A 20629-nucleotide genomic window follows, 5' to 3' on the forward strand; every position below is an offset into this window, starting at 1 on the left:
TCTAATTCATTTCATATGCCTCATTTTCATTTCCTTCATAATATATATACTGCATCCCTCCCTTCCCCACTCCATCACACATCAATTTTTTTTAAAGAAAGATTTTGCTCTTTTTATGCTCAAACTAATCTATAACACATTCTTTTATATCACTTCTCTCTTTCTTTCATTTTGTACAAGTGTCTGTTTGTGTGCATGAACACACACAAGATCTCCCCCTCCCCCTTTCATCCCCCTCGAGTTTTTTAGTGGTTTTTTTTCATTAATAATAAAAAAAAAAAATTGAAAAAAAAAATAATTTCTATTTCACTTTGGATCTAACATAAAATAAGTTGTAAGCCGCTTTTGTCTAAAAAAAAAAAATAAAACTTGAATAAAGGAGATAATTTTGGTTTCTGATTTTTGTATTACCACGACTTTATTCTCATCACATAGAGAGAATTTGCTATCGTCAAAATAGTGCCATTTATCTGTATAACCATCTCTTACACATGCCGTATCTAAAAAAAAAACAATCTGATTAACATAATTCATGCTAGCTAAAAAGTCAATAAATTACAATGTCCACCGGATAATGATCCATAATGATTCTATATTACAATCTCGGGTTAGAAAGAACGTGGTAGATCGGAAGTTCCAATTATCTGAAAACTCGATTTGATACTTACAGATACAGCGTACAGATCGTACACATAGGAAGGGCGATCTTGTGGTGGAGAAGGGGTTACGGTCATTGGGACATATCCTGATAAATCCAGGCTCCTATCATTCGGAAACAAGGAGAATTACTTAAGCATTTTATTCAGACGCAGATCTGAATCTCGCTGCCTTACCTCGTGGGACATTTCACTATTATATCCAATTTGTTTTTGAAAAGTCCGTCCATCGAAAATCTTTTTAAATGAATTAAAAGGATATCAGGTAGCCTGGTCAATGTAAGCTGCTTCAGGGCCTTTCTTTTTTTCTTGCACTGAGGACATTTCCAAGCGTCCTCTTTATCTAAAGTCTCTTCTTTCACAAAATAATCCAAACATTGATACAATGTCACGCTAGATATCCTTAGTTTTTTGGCAGGAATCGGTAATGACAGGGACATAAATACATTATATGTCGTAGAAGTCTGTAGAAAAAGTGTAAGCCATTTTTAGTTAATACGATTTATGAACTCACCTGTTTGCAGGATAAACATGTAAGCCTACTTCTATATTGTCCCTGAAATAAACTGACAATGACACTAGAATTCCGATGCAGATATTTTTCCCATGATAAGGCACTCGCTTGCCAATCCGGTAATTTCTCAAAGGTCATATCGTCGACCAATGACGAGTGACTTCCCAATGCAGTCGAATTCAGGTCTTCATGCAACCCATCCAACAAAAATAGTAAGAACTCCTGTGAATCTTGTTGATCGAAACCCGAGAATCGTGGAGCAAATCGAACAAGAGCTTCCCTAAACGTCATTGGGGATACAAAAGTATAGCTTTCGCTCCACATCGCCCTAAGTAGTTCGACAAAGCTCTCCGTCAATACCCCCTGTGTACCTGTTTTGTTATTCCTATTAATATGTTGCTTAAATAGACCGGCTATAAATAAACAAAAAAAAATTAGATTAAACAATGACGAAATAGCCATAAAAATAAATTACATATAAAGTATCTGGCTAAGGGTATTGTTCCACTTAGACACTGTATAATTGAATTCATGTAACACGTGTTTCCCATATTCTTTAGACCAGTGGTGCCTATAGCGATGACAGTGCCTGATTGAGAATAAGAGCTGGACGTAGGGCTAGAGTGAATGTTGTTGGTAGACACGTGATGAAAGTCAGACATTGCATAGGGTCTGTTGATTGAAACGCTAGGCTCAGCAGATGACGGTCGTTGTGGCTGTGAATTATTAGTGACTACACTACTCGCTTTACTATGCGGAATAGACATGGGTGGAACATCGTAGAGTTTACTCATTGTATTTGTAAATCCGTTAAATGGGTTATCGATAAATGTTTTGCGTCGATGTATCTTGGGATAAGATGGTGGCATGGGTCTCAAATCTTGTTGCTGATGTGAAATTTGAGCTACTGGTTGACGTTGTGGCGAGGTTGCTACTTCACTAGTCGGAGAAAGTAATTCGGGATATCTTGTTGTGAGTGATTCCTTTCTAGGTGCTGTAGGTAAAGAGGGTTGTGGTATGGATATACTTGGATATGAGTGAGCTGGAGATACCTTTTGCTGTTGCTGTTGGTTATAGGACTGTCGGTTAGGTTTCCCAGAAAACTAAAACACAAAGAAAAAAGATCAGTTGTTATTCCATATATAATTAAGTCACCTTACGGAATCGTACAAAGTATGAGGTTCATGATCAGTTCCAATGCTGCTAGTACTACTGTTACCACTTTTGAACCACTGCTTTTTTTCTTTTTGTTCGAGAAAGGTATATACACCTGAAGCACCCACGTACGAATGCCATGCATCAAAACCACCGGCTAACATCATGGGCGGTCGTTTTAGGTGCTGAGTTTCCAAGATTTTCCTGATATTTGTTGTTGACCCATGTGCAGTATCCAATGATTTCGAGTTTTGGTCATAATACACAATTAGATCAAATCTGGCTTTCTCTGCAAACAGTCTTTGCTCCGCCTCTGGATTTCGTTGTATGGACTCTTGCATTTTCATGGCCATATCACTATTAACAAAAGTTAACCTTGATGAAACCCAAGTTAGTTGTAAGGCTTACTCTTTTTGCCATAACACGGGTTCAATCTGAATGATCCATAAATGCTTTATACAACCCCTTCTAAACAGTTCCCTCGGTCGGTTGTCGATCAATAATATGCTTGGCTGATTTTCTTTTACAGTGATCCATTTTACTAATTCGTGAGGTTCAACCAGAAGAGTGTTTGGAAAGATATAGTTCGTCCATGACGGTAATTGATACTGATTAGTATCTGATGTTGTAATGCTTAATTTTGTTGATACTGCTTGTGCTAAAGACGAAGATGGTGAAGGCGGCGGTTGATGAGTAGGTAGATCATTTAAAGAATAATGAGGAAAATTGCGGGGATCATGACTAGGACGATAAGCATATGCAGCTGCAGAGGTTGTTGCTGGACTTACAGGGATTATATTGAAATGTGTATTATTAGTGTAATACTGTTCTTGTCTCATCCTGTACCAATTTTCGATTTTTATAGCTAATTCCTCTAATAATGCAAAAATTTCTTCGTTCGTCCTCTATAATGAATTATATATTTAGCAAATTATTTAAGTTGCATATGCATATCCCATACCTGCTTTAATTGAAGGTAGATGGGGCTGAATCTAATTTCGTTATACTGTGAATGTTTCTTTATTATCTCCACCATGATGCTAGATTAGTAGTTAGTAACCAAGTAAAAAACAATATGTCTTTACTTACCTGCAACCTCTCATGTAAGAAATGTATGCACTCTCTAAGCAATTGTTTACTATTGCAATATCTCCCTAGCTATAATTAGTTCTACTTCAGCCGAAAAATTGTTATAAACTAGTCTTTACTTGTTGATATGACTGGAAAACCAAGTTGACCCATCCTTGAATGCTATGGTTTTCTGTGGTCATTTTATCGACGGAGGCCTTCTGCTTCAGCTCAGTGATAGCAGAGCCAGATATTACTACTTGCAATGGTGGGTTGTTTTTATACCCTACGTGATGTGAAGTGGCTGACATGATTAAATTAATTAATATGAAATGAAAGGCGATCTAAAATAAATATTTGAAATGTAAGAAAGAAATACATGTAATATGTCTTGAGACACTACACTTTTGAACACAAATGTCAATGTAAAATGTAGATCAAATACAATATTATTGTTTCGACCCAAGATGCATTATTACCAATTTTATTATAAATATTGAGCAATTTTTTTTTTGAACAGGGAAATGAATTAACGGCGGATTGCGTTGTTATCATGGTTTTGAGTAGTTGTCCCTTTAGCTTTTTCTATAGGTTTACTTTTAATTACAAATTTGGGTTTCAAATCTACGCTACCAACATTCTTTGGGTTTTGGTTTGATTTCTTGATTCGGTCATCCTTTGCTTTTGTCTTATTTGCGTCATTTATAATCCCGTGTGGATTCTTTCGAAACTTACTCTCATCAGCCCTTTTTACTGCAATCGTCCCGTTTTTTTGCAGTGACTTCTCGTCATCTTCTCTCTCATTTGATGCTTTTTTCCCCGTACCTATTTTAACATTGTCTGTCGTGCTCTTTATACCTTTAACGGGCGGAGACTTAACAGCATTTCTAACTGAAACTGAGGACATATTTTCATATTGCCTGATAGATTGTTCGATAGTTGAAAAAAACTCACGCGTAGCTTCATCAAATACAGGTTCACGTTCAATTAAATCACATTCATCCTAAGATCAATGAGTATAATAATTCTATAAGAGATACTTCTTTTACCTTAAATTTTATAAATTCACCGTCGTCGTCAAATATTAACCAGGAGATGTAGTCCTTCACTGGACTCTTATCATCTTTGGGGCTTTTATTTTTTACATCATCAACTTGATTCTTTACTAGGCTAAGAGAAGTGTTGCTTTCTACTGCTTCTGGTGTTTCCTCTATTGTTTCAAGAACGATTGGATCGAAATCATAGGTACAGTCAAGAATTTCTCTTTCGTTGTAAGTGTCTAAATCTACAAAGTATAAATCCTCGTCATATGATGCTTGATTTAAGAGAGGATGTACATCTTCTTTTGTTGCTTGTGTACTTCTTCTTGATTGTTCAACCCGTTTTTCGTCAAGATCGACTGAATCCTCCTCCTCCAGATGCTTTTGAATTATGCCAGATAGCAATCCAAGAAATGAATCGATATCATCGTTTGGTAGAGGTAAAACCAGTGGTGGAGGATCTTTAGTCGATACTATAAAGTCAACATCTCTCGTATCTTCCTCTTCCAACTTTCTCTTGCTCGGAGACACGTTCTTGCTAACGTATTTTTTTGAAGCAGGAAAAGGAGTTTCTACTTTTTTCCCGCAAGAATCAGTTTTGTAAAAAGAAAAATCATCACACTGGAAGCTTACTATGTTTTGTTCGCTCTGAAGACGTTGCCGGCTTGTTTTGAGACATCTTCAGTGTATCTCGGTTAAGCGAGCCTTTGAATGACTTTTCTGCAGTGGTTTTATTTTTTGACGACATGTTACAATGGCGAAGGAAAAAAAAAAAGAGCTTTTTTTTTATTGTCCGTTAGATCTTATCTCTCTTTTATTTAAAGCATTTTTTTTTACCGACTTCATGGCCCTTATCGTATAGACATTTTGCTTTATTTGCACTCATATAGTTTGGCAACTCAAAATTATGAGAGCTACGCTTTCTACTAACAGAAACAAATGCGTGTTTTCTCTTTGGTACGCGACAGTTAGATTTATAACAAAGCATAATTTATTTCAGCGAGTGACCAAAGATCAGGTAACTTACAGTGACATTCGAAGGGCACATACACAAAAACCTTTTCAGCTTAAAAATTGCTTTATGGCGTTTCTTTTAACTTCTTGTTCCTAAACTAGCCTCCCACAATAATAATAATAAAAGGGGAGGGAGGGGGAGCTCTTCAGCTGCTCAATAAGCATCTTCGTAATTGTTACGTGGAGTGCTCTCAATACCACCGATATCAGGCAAAAATTTGTTCCAGTTTATGTTTATTTGACCACAGCCATTGTTTGATGCATACAACTAGCACATAATATAAGAATTGACAATATGATTATTGTCATGCGATAATCATTATTGAAAAACCGATGATTACTTCGTTTTACCAGCCGCGTAACGAGTTATGAATTTTATGTACAACGATTCACAAACACTATATTTATTATTTTCCAATAAACAAAAACAACGTTAGTTTCCTTTTTTTTCTTCAGCACCTATAATTTTATAAAAAAAAAAAAAAATGGAAGACAGTAATACTCCATACACGCATGTCATTGGGATCGGTATGTCTTCTGATTACATACAAAGATAGATACCTTTATCAACAAACATACACATAGATTTCGGGACAAAGTTTTCTTCTGTTGGTTATTGTTCAAGGGAATCTATATCTGATAAAAAAATCGTAGATATTTATCAATGGTATCAAGTATAACCATCGTTCGTCCAATATTTTCGCTCTATTATTTACTTTTTTTCTTTCAGGGATGCTACAGACACTAAAATGAATAGTTTTCCAAAAGTACCAACTATTATTGCATATCACAAAACCGACCCAAGAAAAATAAAATGGGGCCTATCAGCATTGAATATGACGGATGAGGAAAAATTGGAATATGATGAAGTAATCGAGCTGTTTAAGCTACATTTGGATGAAGAATACATTAATAATCCCGGAGAAATTGTTCCTACCTTACCAGAAGACACGTCTCCGGTGACCGTTATTTCTGATTATTTAAAAGAGCTTCACGAGTTTGTGTGTGTTGAAATGAGGAAAACTCTGGGCGACGATCAGGATTTTAATAGTAAAAAAGAATTATTTCAGTATCGATTAACAGTGCCCGTAGAATGGTCAGAGAAGGCCAAGTATAAAATGATTTCAGCATCAATATCGGCAGGAATTATTACAAGGTATGATCCACCCGAGAAACTGGTTCTGATCAGTGACTTGGAGGCAACAATATTAAATATAGAAATGGCGCCAGACGGGATCGATTTAGAATCAGGTGATAATGTGTTGATATGTGATATTGGTGGTTCTACCGTGGATATTTCTGTATTCACAAAGATCGTGGAAGGAGATAAAAAAATACTAGCCGAGATAACAGAAAGAAATGTAAGTTACAAGCGCATATCCGAGCTTTTGGATGAACGCATGACAGAATTACTATATCGAAAAGCAACGCCCTATGCTTTTGGGCAAGAAAGACAAGACGCAATGTTTTTGGATTTTTTGAATTTTTTTAACGCCGAATTGAAGGTGACATCTAAACTGATGAAAAAAAAAAAGAGTTGTAAGAGTTCTGATGATTATATTCAGGCTTTATTTGGAAGCAACATGACCAGCCTAATCACCGACAGATATAATGATGAAACCGGATGCTTTAAATCTGGTATAGATGAATTTGAAATAGACCCTGAAATGATCAGACAGCAAGTCTTTGATCACACACTGTCAGAAATCCTGGATATTATGGATGATCAAATATATCAACTGGCAGAGCATGATTTAAGTTTGGATTACATAGTATTGACTGGTGGCTTCATCCCAAATTATTATTTATTTAGGAGCATAAAAGAAAGATTTAGTATGCAGGTTAAAGAAGTAATCTCTCCCATAAACGGGGCAGCACTTACATTATCTCGCGGTGCCACCTATTCTGTTCTATTAGACCCTTATGATGAAGCAACACACTCTCCATATCTTCCCGCACACCTCCCCAACAATAAGGTAAAAGTAGTACTATCTGATATACGCACGCATTAGGATGCTTATTAAAAATAATACATCAGGTACTTATAATGAATACCGATGAAGCAAGTCTCTCGAACGATTCCATGCGTAATAAGCGTCGATTTGTTACAATAGGAATAGGTATATAACCTTGAGTATATACATCAGTTATAAAGTATTGACAAGTGACCTACATTTTAGATTTTGGAACGACCTTTTCAACAGCAAGTTATGCATTAACGGGAGAAGATAAACATACGGATGAACCTCTTGATATTATTAAATGGTATTAGAAATTGAGATTTATGACCCAGTTTGTCAGTTTACTTATTTACTTTGCATAATGCTAGGCCGAAAAATTCACTCAATTTAATAGCAAAGGTACCGACAGCCATACGATACCATTTAACGGATCCCACAATCTACAAGTGTGGCTTCGAAGCACTCTACATATCTCCTCACGAAGAGGACGAGTACGGGGATGTGATACGTCGATTTAAGTTACACCTCAAAGAAGACAAAAACGAATATATAGTAGACCCTTTACCACCTGGTCTTACGCCACTAAAAGTTATTTCGGATTATTTAAAATATCTGCATTCAAATATCTGCAGCCAAATCCAGCAAGATTCGAACTACACATCCGAGGGCATAATGCAACGCAAGTTTCAGTACTGTTTAACTGTACCATCTAAATGGACGAATAAAGCAAAGATGATTATGCGAGAAGCATTTACTATAGCTGGTATGATAAGTAGGTATGACCGTGTTGATAGGCTAGTCATTGTGAGTGAACCAGAAGCAACGGCACTATACATAGAAAATAGAAATGGCGAATTTGAATCTGGAGATATTATAATGATCTGCGAAGCTGGTGCGGAAACACTCAACCTAACTACTTTTAAAAAGAACACTTTTGGTGGAGTAACCAAGCCATTCCAAGAGATTGTAACCGGCCATGAAATTCCTTTTGAATCTGAAATGTTTTTGGAATCAAACTTTAAGAGTTATATATGGAATTTGTTGAAAGCGTTCGAGTATAGTATTAACTATCACGAATTGAATAATCTGGCAGAACATTTTCAAGATACAGTCAAGGTAATTTTACATATATTGCAATGTAATTACACATGTATTTTTTTTTTTAAAACAAAAAACTTTTTTAGCCCGTAATATTTGAAGATGATGATGATGATGACGAGGAAGATGTTTTTCAGTTTCCCCTAGATTTACCCGGCGCAGAAATTGAATCAGAAGGGTTTAACTTTAACGGACAAACGTTAGAAATACAGGCTAAGGTTTTGAGAGCTCAAGTGTTTGACCCTTTAATTGAATATATATTATCAATGATTGAATACCAGCTACTGCAGGTCGAGAGCTCAAAATTGGATTATCTTGTGCTTATTGGTATATTTGGGCAAACCAAATATTTATACAGAAAAATCAAGGAAAAGTTCGATGATGTAGTTGGTGAAATTCTTGTGCCTGAACGTGGGGAGCGTGCAATGGTACGAGGAGCAGTTTTTTACGGACTGGCATCACTTTAATTTCAATGTCCACTTCCAATGTAATTATGTAATAAAATTCTATCTCAGGGACTATTTAGTTTATGAAAGTGCTTACTAGTTTTGGATTGGAAATTCAACTTTTGGAACTCTCACCCTGACTACTTGCGAACAGTTTCTTTTGTCAGTAAATTTTTGGTTGCAGAGGTGCAGTGTCTGGACATTCCCTCAAGGTAGAAAGAGTGTTTATACCCGTTTTGGGCTCATATCAAGTGTAAAGGATGGGGCTTGGGTAAACGTGAGCGGATTTTATAAGAAGCAATGATAAACAAGGACGGGATTATTACATCAGAATGAGATAATCGATTAATTATAAAAGGAATAGTTGCGTTTTAGACAATGTGTTTGTAATAGACTTCTCTTGGAATATCTACATGTATGTGATGCCACAACACCTACCAGTGAATTAACAGAATTTACCAATAACTGTGAAAAGGATCATTTAATGAACACAGCACAGGCATTTTGTAGTTCAAGACTTCAAGTGGATGCAGATAAAAAATCAACTCTAGACGTATGAGTAAACTTTATATGATAGTATTAGAAATATCACGTGGTTTATAAAAAACACGCGCGTAGAAAGATTTTAAAAACACGTAGGTGTAAACATCGTCAGGTTTGCAGAAACAAACATTTATTCTTTAGTGGGAATTGTTGACCAGCCCTCTTCGTCTATGGTAATCTTTTGCTTAGGAGGATGATTATTCACATATTCTTCGACAAGGGATGGGGATGCTTCCAGTAGAGAAAGTATTTCATCTATACGCTCCTCTGTACATTCTTCATTGGGACTTGGGTTTAAATAAAGTATTCTGGAGAAGCCTTCAGGATTTTCTGCAGTGGGTGGATGATAAGTGTTGACAAACCTTCTCAAAATACCGATACCTCTATTTCCAGATACACCAGTAGGATGATCTTGGCGTATTTTAATACGATCACCGCATGCTTGTTGATCTGTTGTTAGTACAATACAGTCAACAGGTATTTTGTAGTGTACTGCAAGGTCAACCCAAGTTTTTCTCTGCTCACGATCGAAATTACAACGATCAATAACGACAGATTGTTTTTTATCGAGAAACTTTTTGGTGTACATTTCACACGCCTTCCTTGATTTCATGTCGTCTTGATTGACTCTTTCCCATCCCTAGAATATGGTCAAACTAGTAGAAGAAAGAAAGAAAAAACTCACTACCTTTTTACATTTGACGAGTTGGTTTGAAATAGTACTTTTTCCGGAGCCAGGCAAGCCGACTAACACAAGCATTCGATTTGACATGATTTTAGGTTTAGAAAAAGGAATAGGCTGACTGAAAAAAAAGTTTTTTTAGCAGGTTCTGATGACGTAAAAAATGGCATTTTTTATTGGGTTGGACAACAAAAAGAAGCATTGTTTGTGTAATGTATGCATGCGTCTTCATAAAGAAATGATTATTTACTTTTTGTTTTCAATTCTCATGGTTTATTTTCTAGGTAATATTTAGAGTGTGTCTTTGTGTGTATTTTGTATGTGTGTATGTGTGTGTTTATGCCTAGAATAAAAGGAATTCGTTTCAAATGGGGAAAAAAACATGGTACAAATACAATACTTTTTATTTTAAACCCCTTTTAAACCCCTTCGTTTGTGTGTATTTATAAAGCCTCATTTTATTTTCATTCATCCTATTTTTTTTTTCTCCCTTTTAACATAAAAAAAAAAACAAAAAATGAACTTTGAAGATATTGTAGATATGGATTGGTTAAACTCACATACAACGGATTCATTGCCTTCTCCACCTACTACACTTATAGAAGACGATGAATTAATGTTGCAATATCCCAACTGTGCAAATGAGTTTGATTATTGCTCGCCTACTTCTGTACCCATTATGCCAACTACGGAACAGATTAAACAGCTGATTGAATTAGCAAAAAGACAACTTGCACTTCGAGAACAACTTACGGTGGATAACCTTGTTACATCGGAGCCAACTCCAGAACCCGAATCGCCACCACCCACTATAAAGTTAGAGGAGTTCGCAACCGTATCACCTGAATCGCTTGTGAAAACCGAAGATCGACGCGACTCTTTTGCCTCTATCTCTGATGAAGGTCCAATGTCACTTGAAGCTTATGCTGAAACAGATGGAATAGACATCAAAAAATTGACATCAAAGGAAAGAAGACAGTTAAGAAACAAGATATCAGCACGTAATTTTCGAGTACGAAGAAAGGGTAAGACGGACGTGATTTATTGGATTTTCTTTTGATACTAAACCACATTCATATTTCTCTTAGAATATATCACTACTTTGGAGGGCCAAGTTGATAATCATAAAAAAGCTAATGAGCAATTATTGCATAGATTAAATACTGTAGAAGAAGAAAACAAACAATTAAAAATGCAAATTGATACTCTAAAACGTCAAAATGGATCACTTAAATCACCATCACCGAATAAAGATATCAGCATCTTGGGATCAAGTCCATCTGATACTTACTTTTTACAAGACACATCTATCCTCGTGGAATGTTAACAACCTAAAAAAACACAAGGAAAAATAAATAAATAAAAAAATATATAGCAATATTCCCCTTCACACACACACACACACACACAGTTACAACCCCCTTGCACCCCCTCTTTTTATCCCCCACATCCTTCTTCTTTTTTTCTTTATATCTGTAAATAACATCCTTTCACTACTTTCACTCCATTTTTTCCCTTGTCTGCACACCACTTTCTTTTTGTTTGCGGAAACATTAAATAAAGCGATCCTACCACTTTCATGTGGGATGATTTTTAAATCCCCCATTAATCCAAGCATACCCATTGATTGACTTTAAACTTTATATATTTATAAAAGTTTCAAATTATTTTTATTATACAAATTATTGATAAGATAACGCTAATTCATGGGACAGCTTTCAGATAAATGCTCAGAGCTTCCACAATAACGGCAGTTGGTCTATTACAGAACAAATATTAATAACATAAACTTTTTAAAAATTTCAATTATTTTACCTTGCATTCAGCACTCTCGTGTCCAGTGTCACCACAGTTACCGCAGCGAACAACGGCATGCTTTGGCCATAATTTTCTATTGTTACCGTTATAATTGCTTCTGGATCCATGATGTTGATTATGGCTGGTATTGGGAGGAGAAGTGGTTCTCATTTCTTCTCTGTATCCGGCAAACAAATCTTGGTTTCCAAATCCAGCGGTCACACGATCACTCTTCTCTTCCATTTGTTTCAAGCGCGCCTCCAAAGACAATACATATCTTCTAATATCTTCAAGTTCGGTCTGTTTTCTACTTTCGAACAACTTTAAGTTTTGTGTCTCTCTTTCACGAGCCAAAGACATTATTTCGGTATATCTCGTGGTCATCATCGTCATTTCTTGTTGCATAGAGTAAACGGACTGAAGCAAAGAGCCATTTTCACGATGCAAATTCTTACATACAAGTGCAAGCATTTCAGGTGCCATATCATCAAGGTTGTTAGGAAGTGGATCTTGCAACTGTGGTTGAGTACCGGGTAACACAAAAGATGAAATAGAAGTGACAACCTCGGGAACGGATAAAACAGGAGTTGATGTCAAAGGTGTTGATAATCCAGGTGGCTTACTAGAAACAGGAGTAACAGAGACTGGAATGAGTGTAGCAGGAGTTTGCGTGTTGACACGAGGTGGTGCAACTACTGCAGCTGCAGCCGGCTCTTCTTCATTGTTCCATGGTGTATTATTGCTATTCCATCCATCACCAGATGATTCCTCAGCGTTCCAGTTAGTTTGAGGCGTCTTGGGTGCGGGTGTCTTTGGTGCAGGAGTACTTGTCTTGGTTTTTTTCTCAGCCCAAGTAGAAGATAAGGTGGGTTTACCCCATCCACCAAGTACAACATCAGGACTGGGCTTCGAAGTGGCATCAGAAGACCAACCAGAGGATCTAGAAACACTAGGCTTTTCGGTATCAATGTTACTCGTGAGAGCGGCCCAGCGACCAGTACTCGCTTCAGCAGCCTTTTTAATAGCTGGAGTCTCGGATAAAGGTCCCCAACCAGGAGGTGCAGCGACATCAGGCTTCTTTTCTTCGGTAGCAACAGCAGCACTAGAGTTACCCCAACCAGTAGGGGATGTGGCAGCAGATTTCTTTTCTTCTACAGACGAAACACCCCAACCAGGAGGAGCTGATACAGCAGGCTTCTTTTCTTCAGCACGTGAGTTACCCCAGCCAGGAGGAGCAGAGACAGTAGGCTTCTTTTCATCTACAGGTGAAGCGCCCCAACCAGAAGAAGCTGCAACAACAGGCTGTTCGGTTGCTGATGGAGGACCCCAACCAGGAGGGGCTGAAATCTTCTTTTCGGTAGTAGGAGCTTCGGTAGATGGGCCCCAACCAGGAGGAGGATTAGGCTTTTGTGATACAGGAGCATCGGGTATGGCACTCAAACCAGGTGGAGGAGAAGGCTTTACAGTATCAGATAAAGGACCCCATCCAGGAGGAGCACTGAGAGGTTTTTGTGTAGCAGTAGGAGGAGCACTTAAACCAGGAGGAGCAGATACAGCAGGCGAGGCATTCCAGCTACCACCATCATGTCCAGCAGACCAACCACTTGAGACATTCGAGAAGTCATTACCGACAGTAGCAGTGGTAGACCAAGCACTGGAGACAGTAGAGAGGGCAGGAGAAACAATAGATTTCTTGGGAGTTCCCCAACTACCTAATTCGGTATCTTTCGTGGGGGCGGTCTCTGATGAAGTAGCGGCAGAAGTATTAGACCAATTGGTTTCCACAGTAGGCTTTTTGGCGGCAATAGTAGACCATCCAGTCTCAATAGCAGCAGGCTGAGTCCAAGCAGAAGGGGCAGGTTCCTCAGCTTTCTTTTGGGTTTCTTCCAGTTGAACTTGAGCTCTTAAATCATTCCAATCTTGAACTTCTAATTCTTGGGTAGCAGGTTTACTGTTCCAGCCATTTTGAGAGACAGCTTCACTGTTGGTTTCCATCACTGACGCACGAATTTCATTGAAGTCCAAAAGATCGTCCATCTCCGCCACAACCTGCTTCTCCACAACAACCTGTTTCTTCTCTACTGGGATCTCCTTCTTCTCTACTGGAGCTTCCTTCTTCTCTACTAGAACTTCCTCCTTCTCTACTGGAACTTCCTTCTTTTCTACTGGAACTTCCTTCTTTTCAACTGTAACATCCTTTTCGGCAGATACTTCCTTCTTTTTGGGAGTAGCGCTGGTCTTCTTCTTCTTTTCAGAAGATTTGTATTCGACCTTGGGTTCAACTTTGGGCTCAATGATAGGTGCAGGTGCAGGAATCTTACTACTCTTTACCTTAGTAGGGAAATCAGAAGCTAAAGGTTTTTTGTTATCAAACTTCTTGTACTCAGGAACGACAGCCTTTTTGACTTCAGGCACAACTGGCTTCTTGACTTCAGACACAACAGGTTTCTTAGGTGCTGCTGCTGTAACGACAGTCTTCTTTTCTTCGACTGGCTTATCCTCTGCAACAGTTGACTTCTTTTCTTCAACTGGCCTCTTCTCTGCGACAGTTGACTTCTTCTCTTCTACCACGGGTTTCTTCTGCTCAACAGAGATAGGAAGAGTTTTTTTAGGTGGTGCAGGAGATGCTGGAAGAGACTTCACAGAAGCAGTTTTTGGGGTGACAGGCTGGACGGGAGAAGCTGTTTTAGATGGCCCAGGTGAAACAGGAAGGGATTTCACTGAGACAGTAGGCTTTTCGGGAGAAGCCTTCTTAGCAACGACTTCTGGGGCCTTCTTGATAGGTTCAGATGGAGGTGTGACAGGAGCTACTTTCTTTAAAGGCGATTTTTTTGCAGGGGACGAGACACTAGGCAAAGGCTCTTGCTGTTGGTCAGGGGTTGAAGCACCACTAGAAGACTTCTTCTTGTTCTTGGACTTCTTCTTTGGTTCTTCGGTAACTTCCATACCCATTGACTTGAGCAAAGAATTTTGACGCTTCAATGCCAAATTATCGCCTTGAATTCTCATGCCCTCCTTCAAGAATAACTTACCTAGTACACCAGCCAATTCACGACGACCTGTTTGAACACCTTGTTCGAACTTGAGTAATAAGTCATCTCTTTGTTGCCATAAATCCTTGTATGCCACAGCAAAACGCTTAACCTCCGTTTCAATTGTGAGAGCCTCTACCATCTCACCTTCTTGTAAAAGGGGTTCTAAACAAACCAAAGCGAATTTACAAAAGAGCGATTCAGGGAAGATCTTTTCTGTTACCTCATAACGGAAGGTTTGGCGAATAGAATAATACATGCTTTCGACCTTCTTAATTTTTTTCTTAAAATCCTTATTATTCAACTTTTCCAGACGACCGCTCAAGTTGGGACGAGCTGTATCTTTATAAAGCTTGAATAATCCATCGATTTCAACCATGTATTCATCTACCTTTGCATTTAAAGAAGCTGTAATTCTCTTTTTAGCAGAATCCACTTCCTTTGTAGACTCCATTTTTTTCAAATAATCCACATCTAAAGATTTAAGTGATTCGTCGATCTTGACAGCATTCTCAGATCCTTTACTAGCTTCACGGTCCGCCATACGTTCGCCTAACTCGTAAATTGTTGGTACCACCATCTTCCAAAGATCGTTTGTCAATGTATGGATTTCTTCCAAAACATCAGGTACAAAAATTGAGATGAAATCCTTTACATTTGACTTGAGTTTATCCAAATGCTGTTCGAACATGGTATCGACTTTCTTGATTTCCTCTTCTGTTGATTTTTTGTTCTTGTATTGGGCTTGTACAGCACTCCAGGCATCGACAAAAGAGATGTAATTTTGACCGGCAAAGTAAGCATCAATATTTGCTTGACATCCTTTACCCATCAAATGAGCACGCTTCTTTTCAAGATCACCTAAATTCTGCAAAAAGCGATTCAAGGGATACCAGGAATTATCGAGGGCGATATTTAATTCCTTTAACGCTTGAGTTACAGCCTTTGATCCATGTTCGTTGACAATAGTACGATCAATCTCAAGATCAGCAGGGGTCTTTGCTGTAGGCTTTGAGTGTTGACAAGTAGGAGTAGTGTGCGACAACAAAATATCGCCTGTCAAGTTTTTCAACAAGTGGAAGCAATCGGAAGGCAAACAAAGTGCTTGTCGTTCAATAATGAGAGGGTCCAATAACTGCGAAGGATCTTTAGAATCGTCAACCAAAGGAATGGCATCAGGATAAGGGTTGAATTCGGCAGGTTCGAATGCGTCGGGTAACCCAGTATATCCACTAGGCAAAGTCATCCAAACTTGACAGCCTGTCATGATTTGCTGTAATAAACTTTCGGCATTATTGGCATCGGCTGAAGTCCAAGAAGCGGCCAATTCTTCAAACTTTTTACCAAGTAAAGAAGAACGCTCCTTCTTAAAGACATTGTCTTGATGTCCATGATCGTGTTCGTTTTCAGAAACACAATCACAATGGTGGTGATGTTGAGTTACTGTAGCAAGAAAGTTGATCTGATATTTTCCTGCTGTCAAAGTTGTAGTAGACGATATTCTGTCCTCAGGCACAAATTCTTCTTGTGTCTTTGCATTCCAGACAAAGTGTTTCTTGTAGATATATTGAGCCCATTCACGACAGAAAAGACTACGCGTTTCAGTATCACAAGCCCTAAACCTTGACAACTCTTTCGATATCGCACTTTGCTCGACTCGTAAAACTTCAATTGTTGTCTCCATTATATTATTTAAAAGTGAAAAAAAAGAAAAAGAAAAAAAAAATATTCCTCAGTTTGAAAACTTTTTATTTCCATATTTAGATAAACATTTATCAACAGACAGCAAAGAATCTTAAATATTCAATATCCATGTTCAAAATTACTGGCATTAAGCCAAATTGTTGATCGATTGGAGACGATCCATTTGATTTAACTTGTCACCAATTCTTTTATTATCAAAAGGACAAAATTCCTGGACATAAAATACAAGCATATTTGGCTTAATGCCATAACGAAGTGACGTTTGTTTTTTGAATAAACAAACTCGAATTTCCGAGTGTTAAAATTTACCGTTTTCAATATCAAAATGCTCAAGAGGAATTTCGCCACTTTAAACGAGCAAGACGATCAAGAAGACGAATGGGAATTAGAAGCTTCCGCTAGGTATACATGACACATCAACTGAACAACATTTACGATAACACCTTACGAAATAGTGCGATGCAAAGACATTCTCCGCCTGATTGCTACACGACCAAAATTGATACTCTGGACCAGCAATATGAAGTGCTATGGTATTATTATAATCATTGAGACCATTTTCATGTACAAAATGAACCAACATGCAATTAGTGATACTACTAAGGATTTGGAAGCTGAACTTGAAGCGCTTCAGACAACCCTACAACGACTTGAAGAGGAAAAACATCATATCTCAACAGCAACAGAACAAAGCGAACAAAAGGTAAAAGCCTAAAGGATTTGGGTTTATTGAGTAACGTTGTTTAGTACCTAGAATCAGTCGAAAAGACAGTAGCTCTTCTTCCGCATCGAGAGGTAGTTGAAATGGAAAAAACGCCTGAATACTTAACGGCAGATATAAAGCTTACAGAAGGATTAGAGGCCCTACTTTCGAAATGGAAGGATGCAGAGAAAGAGAGGATAGTTAATCGAGAGAGCCTTGCTAAAGAGATAAAATCTTTGGCACATCAATACAGATATAATGAATATGCGATTATGGATTTGAATGCTCAGATAGAAGGATCTCAAGCCCAAATACAGATGTTAAATCGTGACATAACGAAATTAAATTCATTACCTGTGGTCCTTCCTGTGATAAAGTAAATCTATAAAAAAAAAGAGAGAACAAACAGGAAGTGGTTTAACAAGTCATATGTAGGTCGGACATAGAGAAATATCGCTCAGACATACAAAATAGCATGGAATCTCTGGATAAAATAGAAAAAGAATCGATCAAACCTTATTTGATAGAACTCTCTAAATTAAAAATATCTATTCCGCTGCACCGAGATCAAATAAACAGTGTTTCTGAGAGGACGAAAAGTTTCTTGAAGGACCTGATAAGAATATCAGACTTGATCATCAAACAGAGAAGCTATCTAACATTAATTAGCTTCATATATCAAACAATCGAATATAAATCAAAGCTGAATGCTGATGTGCGGCAATCGGTCACACAAAAACTAGAAGAACAAGTATGTCGCATCACATTGCAGGACGAAAGACCCAATAAGAAGGATGATAGTGATGTAACACATTTAAAACGAATTAAAAAACTATTATGCGATTTCTTCAAGACAAAAAAGGACTTGAAATTAAGTGAGGACATGACACTTGTTGATCAAATCTGCCAGTTAAAAAATACGAAGGTGAACTGAAGGGACAGTGGAATCAAGACATGCAATCTTGCTTGGATGTAATAGCTGAACTGTAAGTAGATATTGACCATAATAACTATGTCTATTAACGAGAATCGCAATTAGGGATACATTGAAGTCAAAGTTATCAGAAACTATACACGGATGTCTGGGTGAAAAGGATGATGTGGTAGGTGTACAGCCAGCATCCTACGCTTCTTTACAGGATGAAATCGAATCTCGAACGAACCAACTTAAATCGAGAATTTCGGGTTTAGCGCAGGTAGACTTTGACTTTAATTACATGTGTTTCGCCCTTATTAATCTTTCTATTATTAAAAAATTCATTAAGGAAATGTTGGATTCAGAAGAAAATATGAGGTTTAAAAAGCGTAGAGAGCTGTTTTCAGCATTCTATACAGACCCTGACGATTTTTTTGAACTGATCAAGAAGTAATATTATAGCAAATCGTTTAATAAATTTATTGTAAAAAATATGATAATGAGAATAATGCAAGTACGAGGTGATTTGAAGAGAGAGAGAAAAAGAAGAATTATGCTTCGTTTTGGGCATAGTGAGCTGCACTTTGACCAGCTGTTCTACCGAATACAACGCACTCTAAAAGCGAATTACCTGCTAAACGGTTGTGGCCGTGAACACCGCCAGTAACTTCACCTGCGCCATATAAACCAGGGATAACGTCGGAGGTATCTTCTGCTAAGATGGCTGCATCCTGATTCATTTCAAGGCCCCCCATGGTATAGTGAACAACGGGAGTGATCAAAGCCACCCAGTAGGTAGTGTCAGTTTCAGGTAAGAGGCGTCCAGGGAAGTTTGTTTTTCCAAAGCTGTCTGGCTTTTTATTCGAAAGATGTTCATCGTAATCTTCAAATTCTTGTTTCAAATCTTTAGCATCAATGTCTAAGACTTCGGCCAGACCTTCGACTCCTTTCACTTGAGTAAAGAATCCTTTCGATGCATAAAAACCCAAAGTACTCTTTCCAAACCCCTCGACTGTTTCCTCGGTCAAAACCATATATGCGGCGGCGTAGTTTTCTGGCAATGTTTTACTCATAAGACTTTGAGCATGGCTATGAGTAGATCCTGTCTGACGATATACAGCAGCAGTGACAATATCGCGCAGAGTAAGCTCATCTGTAAAACGTTTGCCTTGACCATTTAAAAGGATACCGCCATACGCACGAAGTGCTTCTGGGGCCAAAAATTTAGTGGGAGCAGTAGGGGCACTAGGATCAATAAACCCAGTAGGATGTACTTGAACTTGGTCCTATAAATGAATATTTATGAGGATTTGGATGTTTCCGTGAATGTTATGCAATATTACCATATCTCTAATTCCGGCTCCCACAGCTAACCCGAGACGAACGCCATCGCCATTGGCCCAAGGACCATTTGTGGTGGCAGTATCAATCAATTGAGGTGCAAATTCATTCAAAAGAGAACTTTTACCATCAGGAAGATGTTTGCCTGTTTGCCCTCCGAAACCACCACTTGTTAAAATAACAGCAGCTGCGTTGATCTTTTCTTTTGTTTCTTCTTCAGTCTCAACATTCTTCTTGGAAATTTCGACGCCTGTAACTTTGTTTTGGTTGTTGGGGCCGAGCTCAGTCAATAAACTCAAGACACGCGCATTCGTGATGATTTCGACATCAGATAAAGTCGTAAGCTTCTTTTTTAAAGTATCTACTAGCTTCCAACCTACTGGGACAGGACGGCCATTTTGAGAAGGACAACGATGTGTACGCCCATGAGAATGTCCACCACAACGGGAAACAGCAGTCAGGTCCAGAGTGGGGTTTCCTGTTTCCAACTCACTTTGTTTAATCAACCAATCAAGAGCGGGCCTACTCTCATCTACCAACTTTACCACGAGATCCTCGCGACAGATGCCTGCACCCGACTTTAAAGTGTCCTGAATAAAAGAATCGCGAGTATCATCGTTGAGAGGTTCAATAGCATTGATACCTGACGTTGCCTTCATGGAGTTTCCACCGATATTCTTTTCCTTTTCAATCAAAATCACCTTGGTATGGCCATGACTGTGTGCTTCAATAGCTGCTGTGAGACCTGCTAAACCTCCACCCACGACAATGATAGTTTTTTGTTGTTCGCTCATTTTTGAAAAGTATCTAGTGTAAAGACAATAAAGAATAAATACGAAAAGTAAACGATGAAATAACTTCATTTTTAAAAAAGGATAAAAGAAGTTATAAAAATTTGGGGACTGGGAATTATTTTTAAGGTTTGGCTGCTTTAAGACATTTTCGTCATTGCATGGCAT

The 20629-nt window shown here is 38.0% G+C and overlaps 9 protein-coding genes across 9 annotated transcripts; 4 read left to right on the forward strand and 5 right to left on the reverse strand.

Moving 5' to 3' along the window:
• Nucleotides 1-243: 243 nt before the first annotated feature.
• On the reverse strand, nt 244-3753 carry EV154DRAFT_448216 (uncharacterized protein). The gene is made up of 11 exons (XM_051597151.1): nt 3415-3753; nt 3287-3365; nt 2734-3230; nt 2331-2682; nt 1646-2273; nt 1171-1583; nt 834-1120; nt 669-762; nt 560-590; nt 412-500; nt 244-349 (listed from the first exon to the last, which is right to left on the reverse strand). The coding sequence occupies exons 1-11, from the start codon at nt 3426-3428 to the stop codon at nt 302-304; spliced, it is 2532 nt and encodes an 843-aa protein (XP_051454645.1). The 5' UTR covers nt 3429-3753; the 3' UTR covers nt 244-301.
• Nucleotides 3754-4169: 416 nt separating this feature from the next.
• EV154DRAFT_314521 (uncharacterized protein) lies at nt 4170-5791 on the reverse strand. Its single transcript, XM_051594924.1, has 3 exons — nt 5275-5791; nt 5067-5211; nt 4170-5005 (listed from the first exon to the last, which is right to left on the reverse strand). Exons 1-3 carry the CDS (start codon nt 5419-5421, stop codon nt 4392-4394), a joined length of 906 nt encoding a protein of 301 aa, XP_051454646.1. The 5' UTR covers nt 5422-5791; the 3' UTR covers nt 4170-4391.
• A 75-nt stretch (nt 5792-5866) lies between these two features.
• EV154DRAFT_518370 (uncharacterized protein) lies at nt 5867-7424 on the forward strand. Its single transcript, XM_051602607.1, has 4 exons — nt 5867-5975; nt 6033-6121; nt 6178-6808; nt 6873-7424. The coding sequence occupies exons 3-4, from the start codon at nt 6197-6199 to the stop codon at nt 6927-6929; spliced, it is 669 nt and encodes a 222-aa protein (XP_051454647.1). The 5' UTR covers nt 5867-5975; nt 6033-6121; nt 6178-6196; the 3' UTR covers nt 6930-7424.
• On the forward strand, nt 6876-9270 carry EV154DRAFT_314623 (uncharacterized protein). The gene is made up of 7 exons (XM_051594925.1): nt 6876-6986; nt 7054-7423; nt 7486-7567; nt 7628-7712; nt 7777-8524; nt 8593-8993; nt 9053-9270. Exons 2-6 carry the CDS (start codon nt 7115-7117, stop codon nt 8971-8973), a joined length of 1605 nt encoding a protein of 534 aa, XP_051454648.1. The 5' UTR covers nt 6876-6986; nt 7054-7114; the 3' UTR covers nt 8974-8993; nt 9053-9270.
• A 355-nt stretch (nt 9271-9625) lies between these two features.
• On the reverse strand, nt 9626-10084 carry EV154DRAFT_426014 (uncharacterized protein; the record flags this gene model as incomplete). The annotated part of the gene is made up of 1 exon (XM_051596285.1): nt 9626-10084. The coding sequence occupies one exon, from the start codon at nt 10082-10084 to the stop codon at nt 9626-9628; it is 459 nt and encodes a 152-aa protein (XP_051454649.1).
• A 568-nt stretch (nt 10085-10652) lies between these two features.
• Nucleotides 10653-11786, forward strand: EV154DRAFT_518381 (uncharacterized protein). The gene is made up of 2 exons (XM_051602608.1): nt 10653-11202; nt 11266-11786. The coding sequence occupies exons 1-2, from the start codon at nt 10695-10697 to the stop codon at nt 11502-11504; spliced, it is 747 nt and encodes a 248-aa protein (XP_051454650.1). The 5' UTR covers nt 10653-10694; the 3' UTR covers nt 11505-11786.
• Nucleotides 11787-11824: 38 nt separating this feature from the next.
• On the reverse strand, nt 11825-16695 carry EV154DRAFT_518384 (uncharacterized protein; the record flags this gene model as incomplete). Its single annotated transcript, XM_051602609.1, has 2 exons — nt 11993-16695; nt 11825-11936 (listed from the first exon to the last, which is right to left on the reverse strand). Coding segments are annotated over exons 1-2 (4753 nt in total), but the record flags the coding sequence as incomplete, so codon positions are not given.
• A 148-nt stretch (nt 16696-16843) lies between these two features.
• On the forward strand, nt 16844-18804 carry EV154DRAFT_518385 (uncharacterized protein). Its single transcript, XM_051602610.1, has 8 exons — nt 16844-17112; nt 17166-17243; nt 17302-17413; nt 17458-17789; nt 17849-18288; nt 18324-18399; nt 18453-18609; nt 18679-18804. The coding sequence occupies exons 1-8, from the start codon at nt 17036-17038 to the stop codon at nt 18781-18783; spliced, it is 1377 nt and encodes a 458-aa protein (XP_051454652.1). The 5' UTR covers nt 16844-17035; the 3' UTR covers nt 18784-18804.
• Nucleotides 18805-18880: 76 nt separating this feature from the next.
• Nucleotides 18881-20464, reverse strand: EV154DRAFT_426053 (FAD binding domain-containing protein; the record flags this gene model as incomplete). The annotated part of the gene is made up of 2 exons (XM_051596288.1): nt 18881-19615; nt 19673-20464. The coding sequence occupies 2 exons, from the start codon at nt 20462-20464 to the stop codon at nt 18881-18883; spliced, it is 1527 nt and encodes a 508-aa protein (XP_051454653.1).
• Between the last annotated feature and the right edge of the window lie 165 nt (nt 20465-20629).

The sequence above is a fragment of the Mucor mucedo genome, assembly GCF_025094135.1.
Source record: "Mucor mucedo strain NRRL 3635 chromosome Unknown EV154scaffold_89, whole genome shotgun sequence".
Taxonomy (NCBI): domain Eukaryota; kingdom Fungi; phylum Mucoromycota; class Mucoromycetes; order Mucorales; family Mucoraceae; genus Mucor; species Mucor mucedo.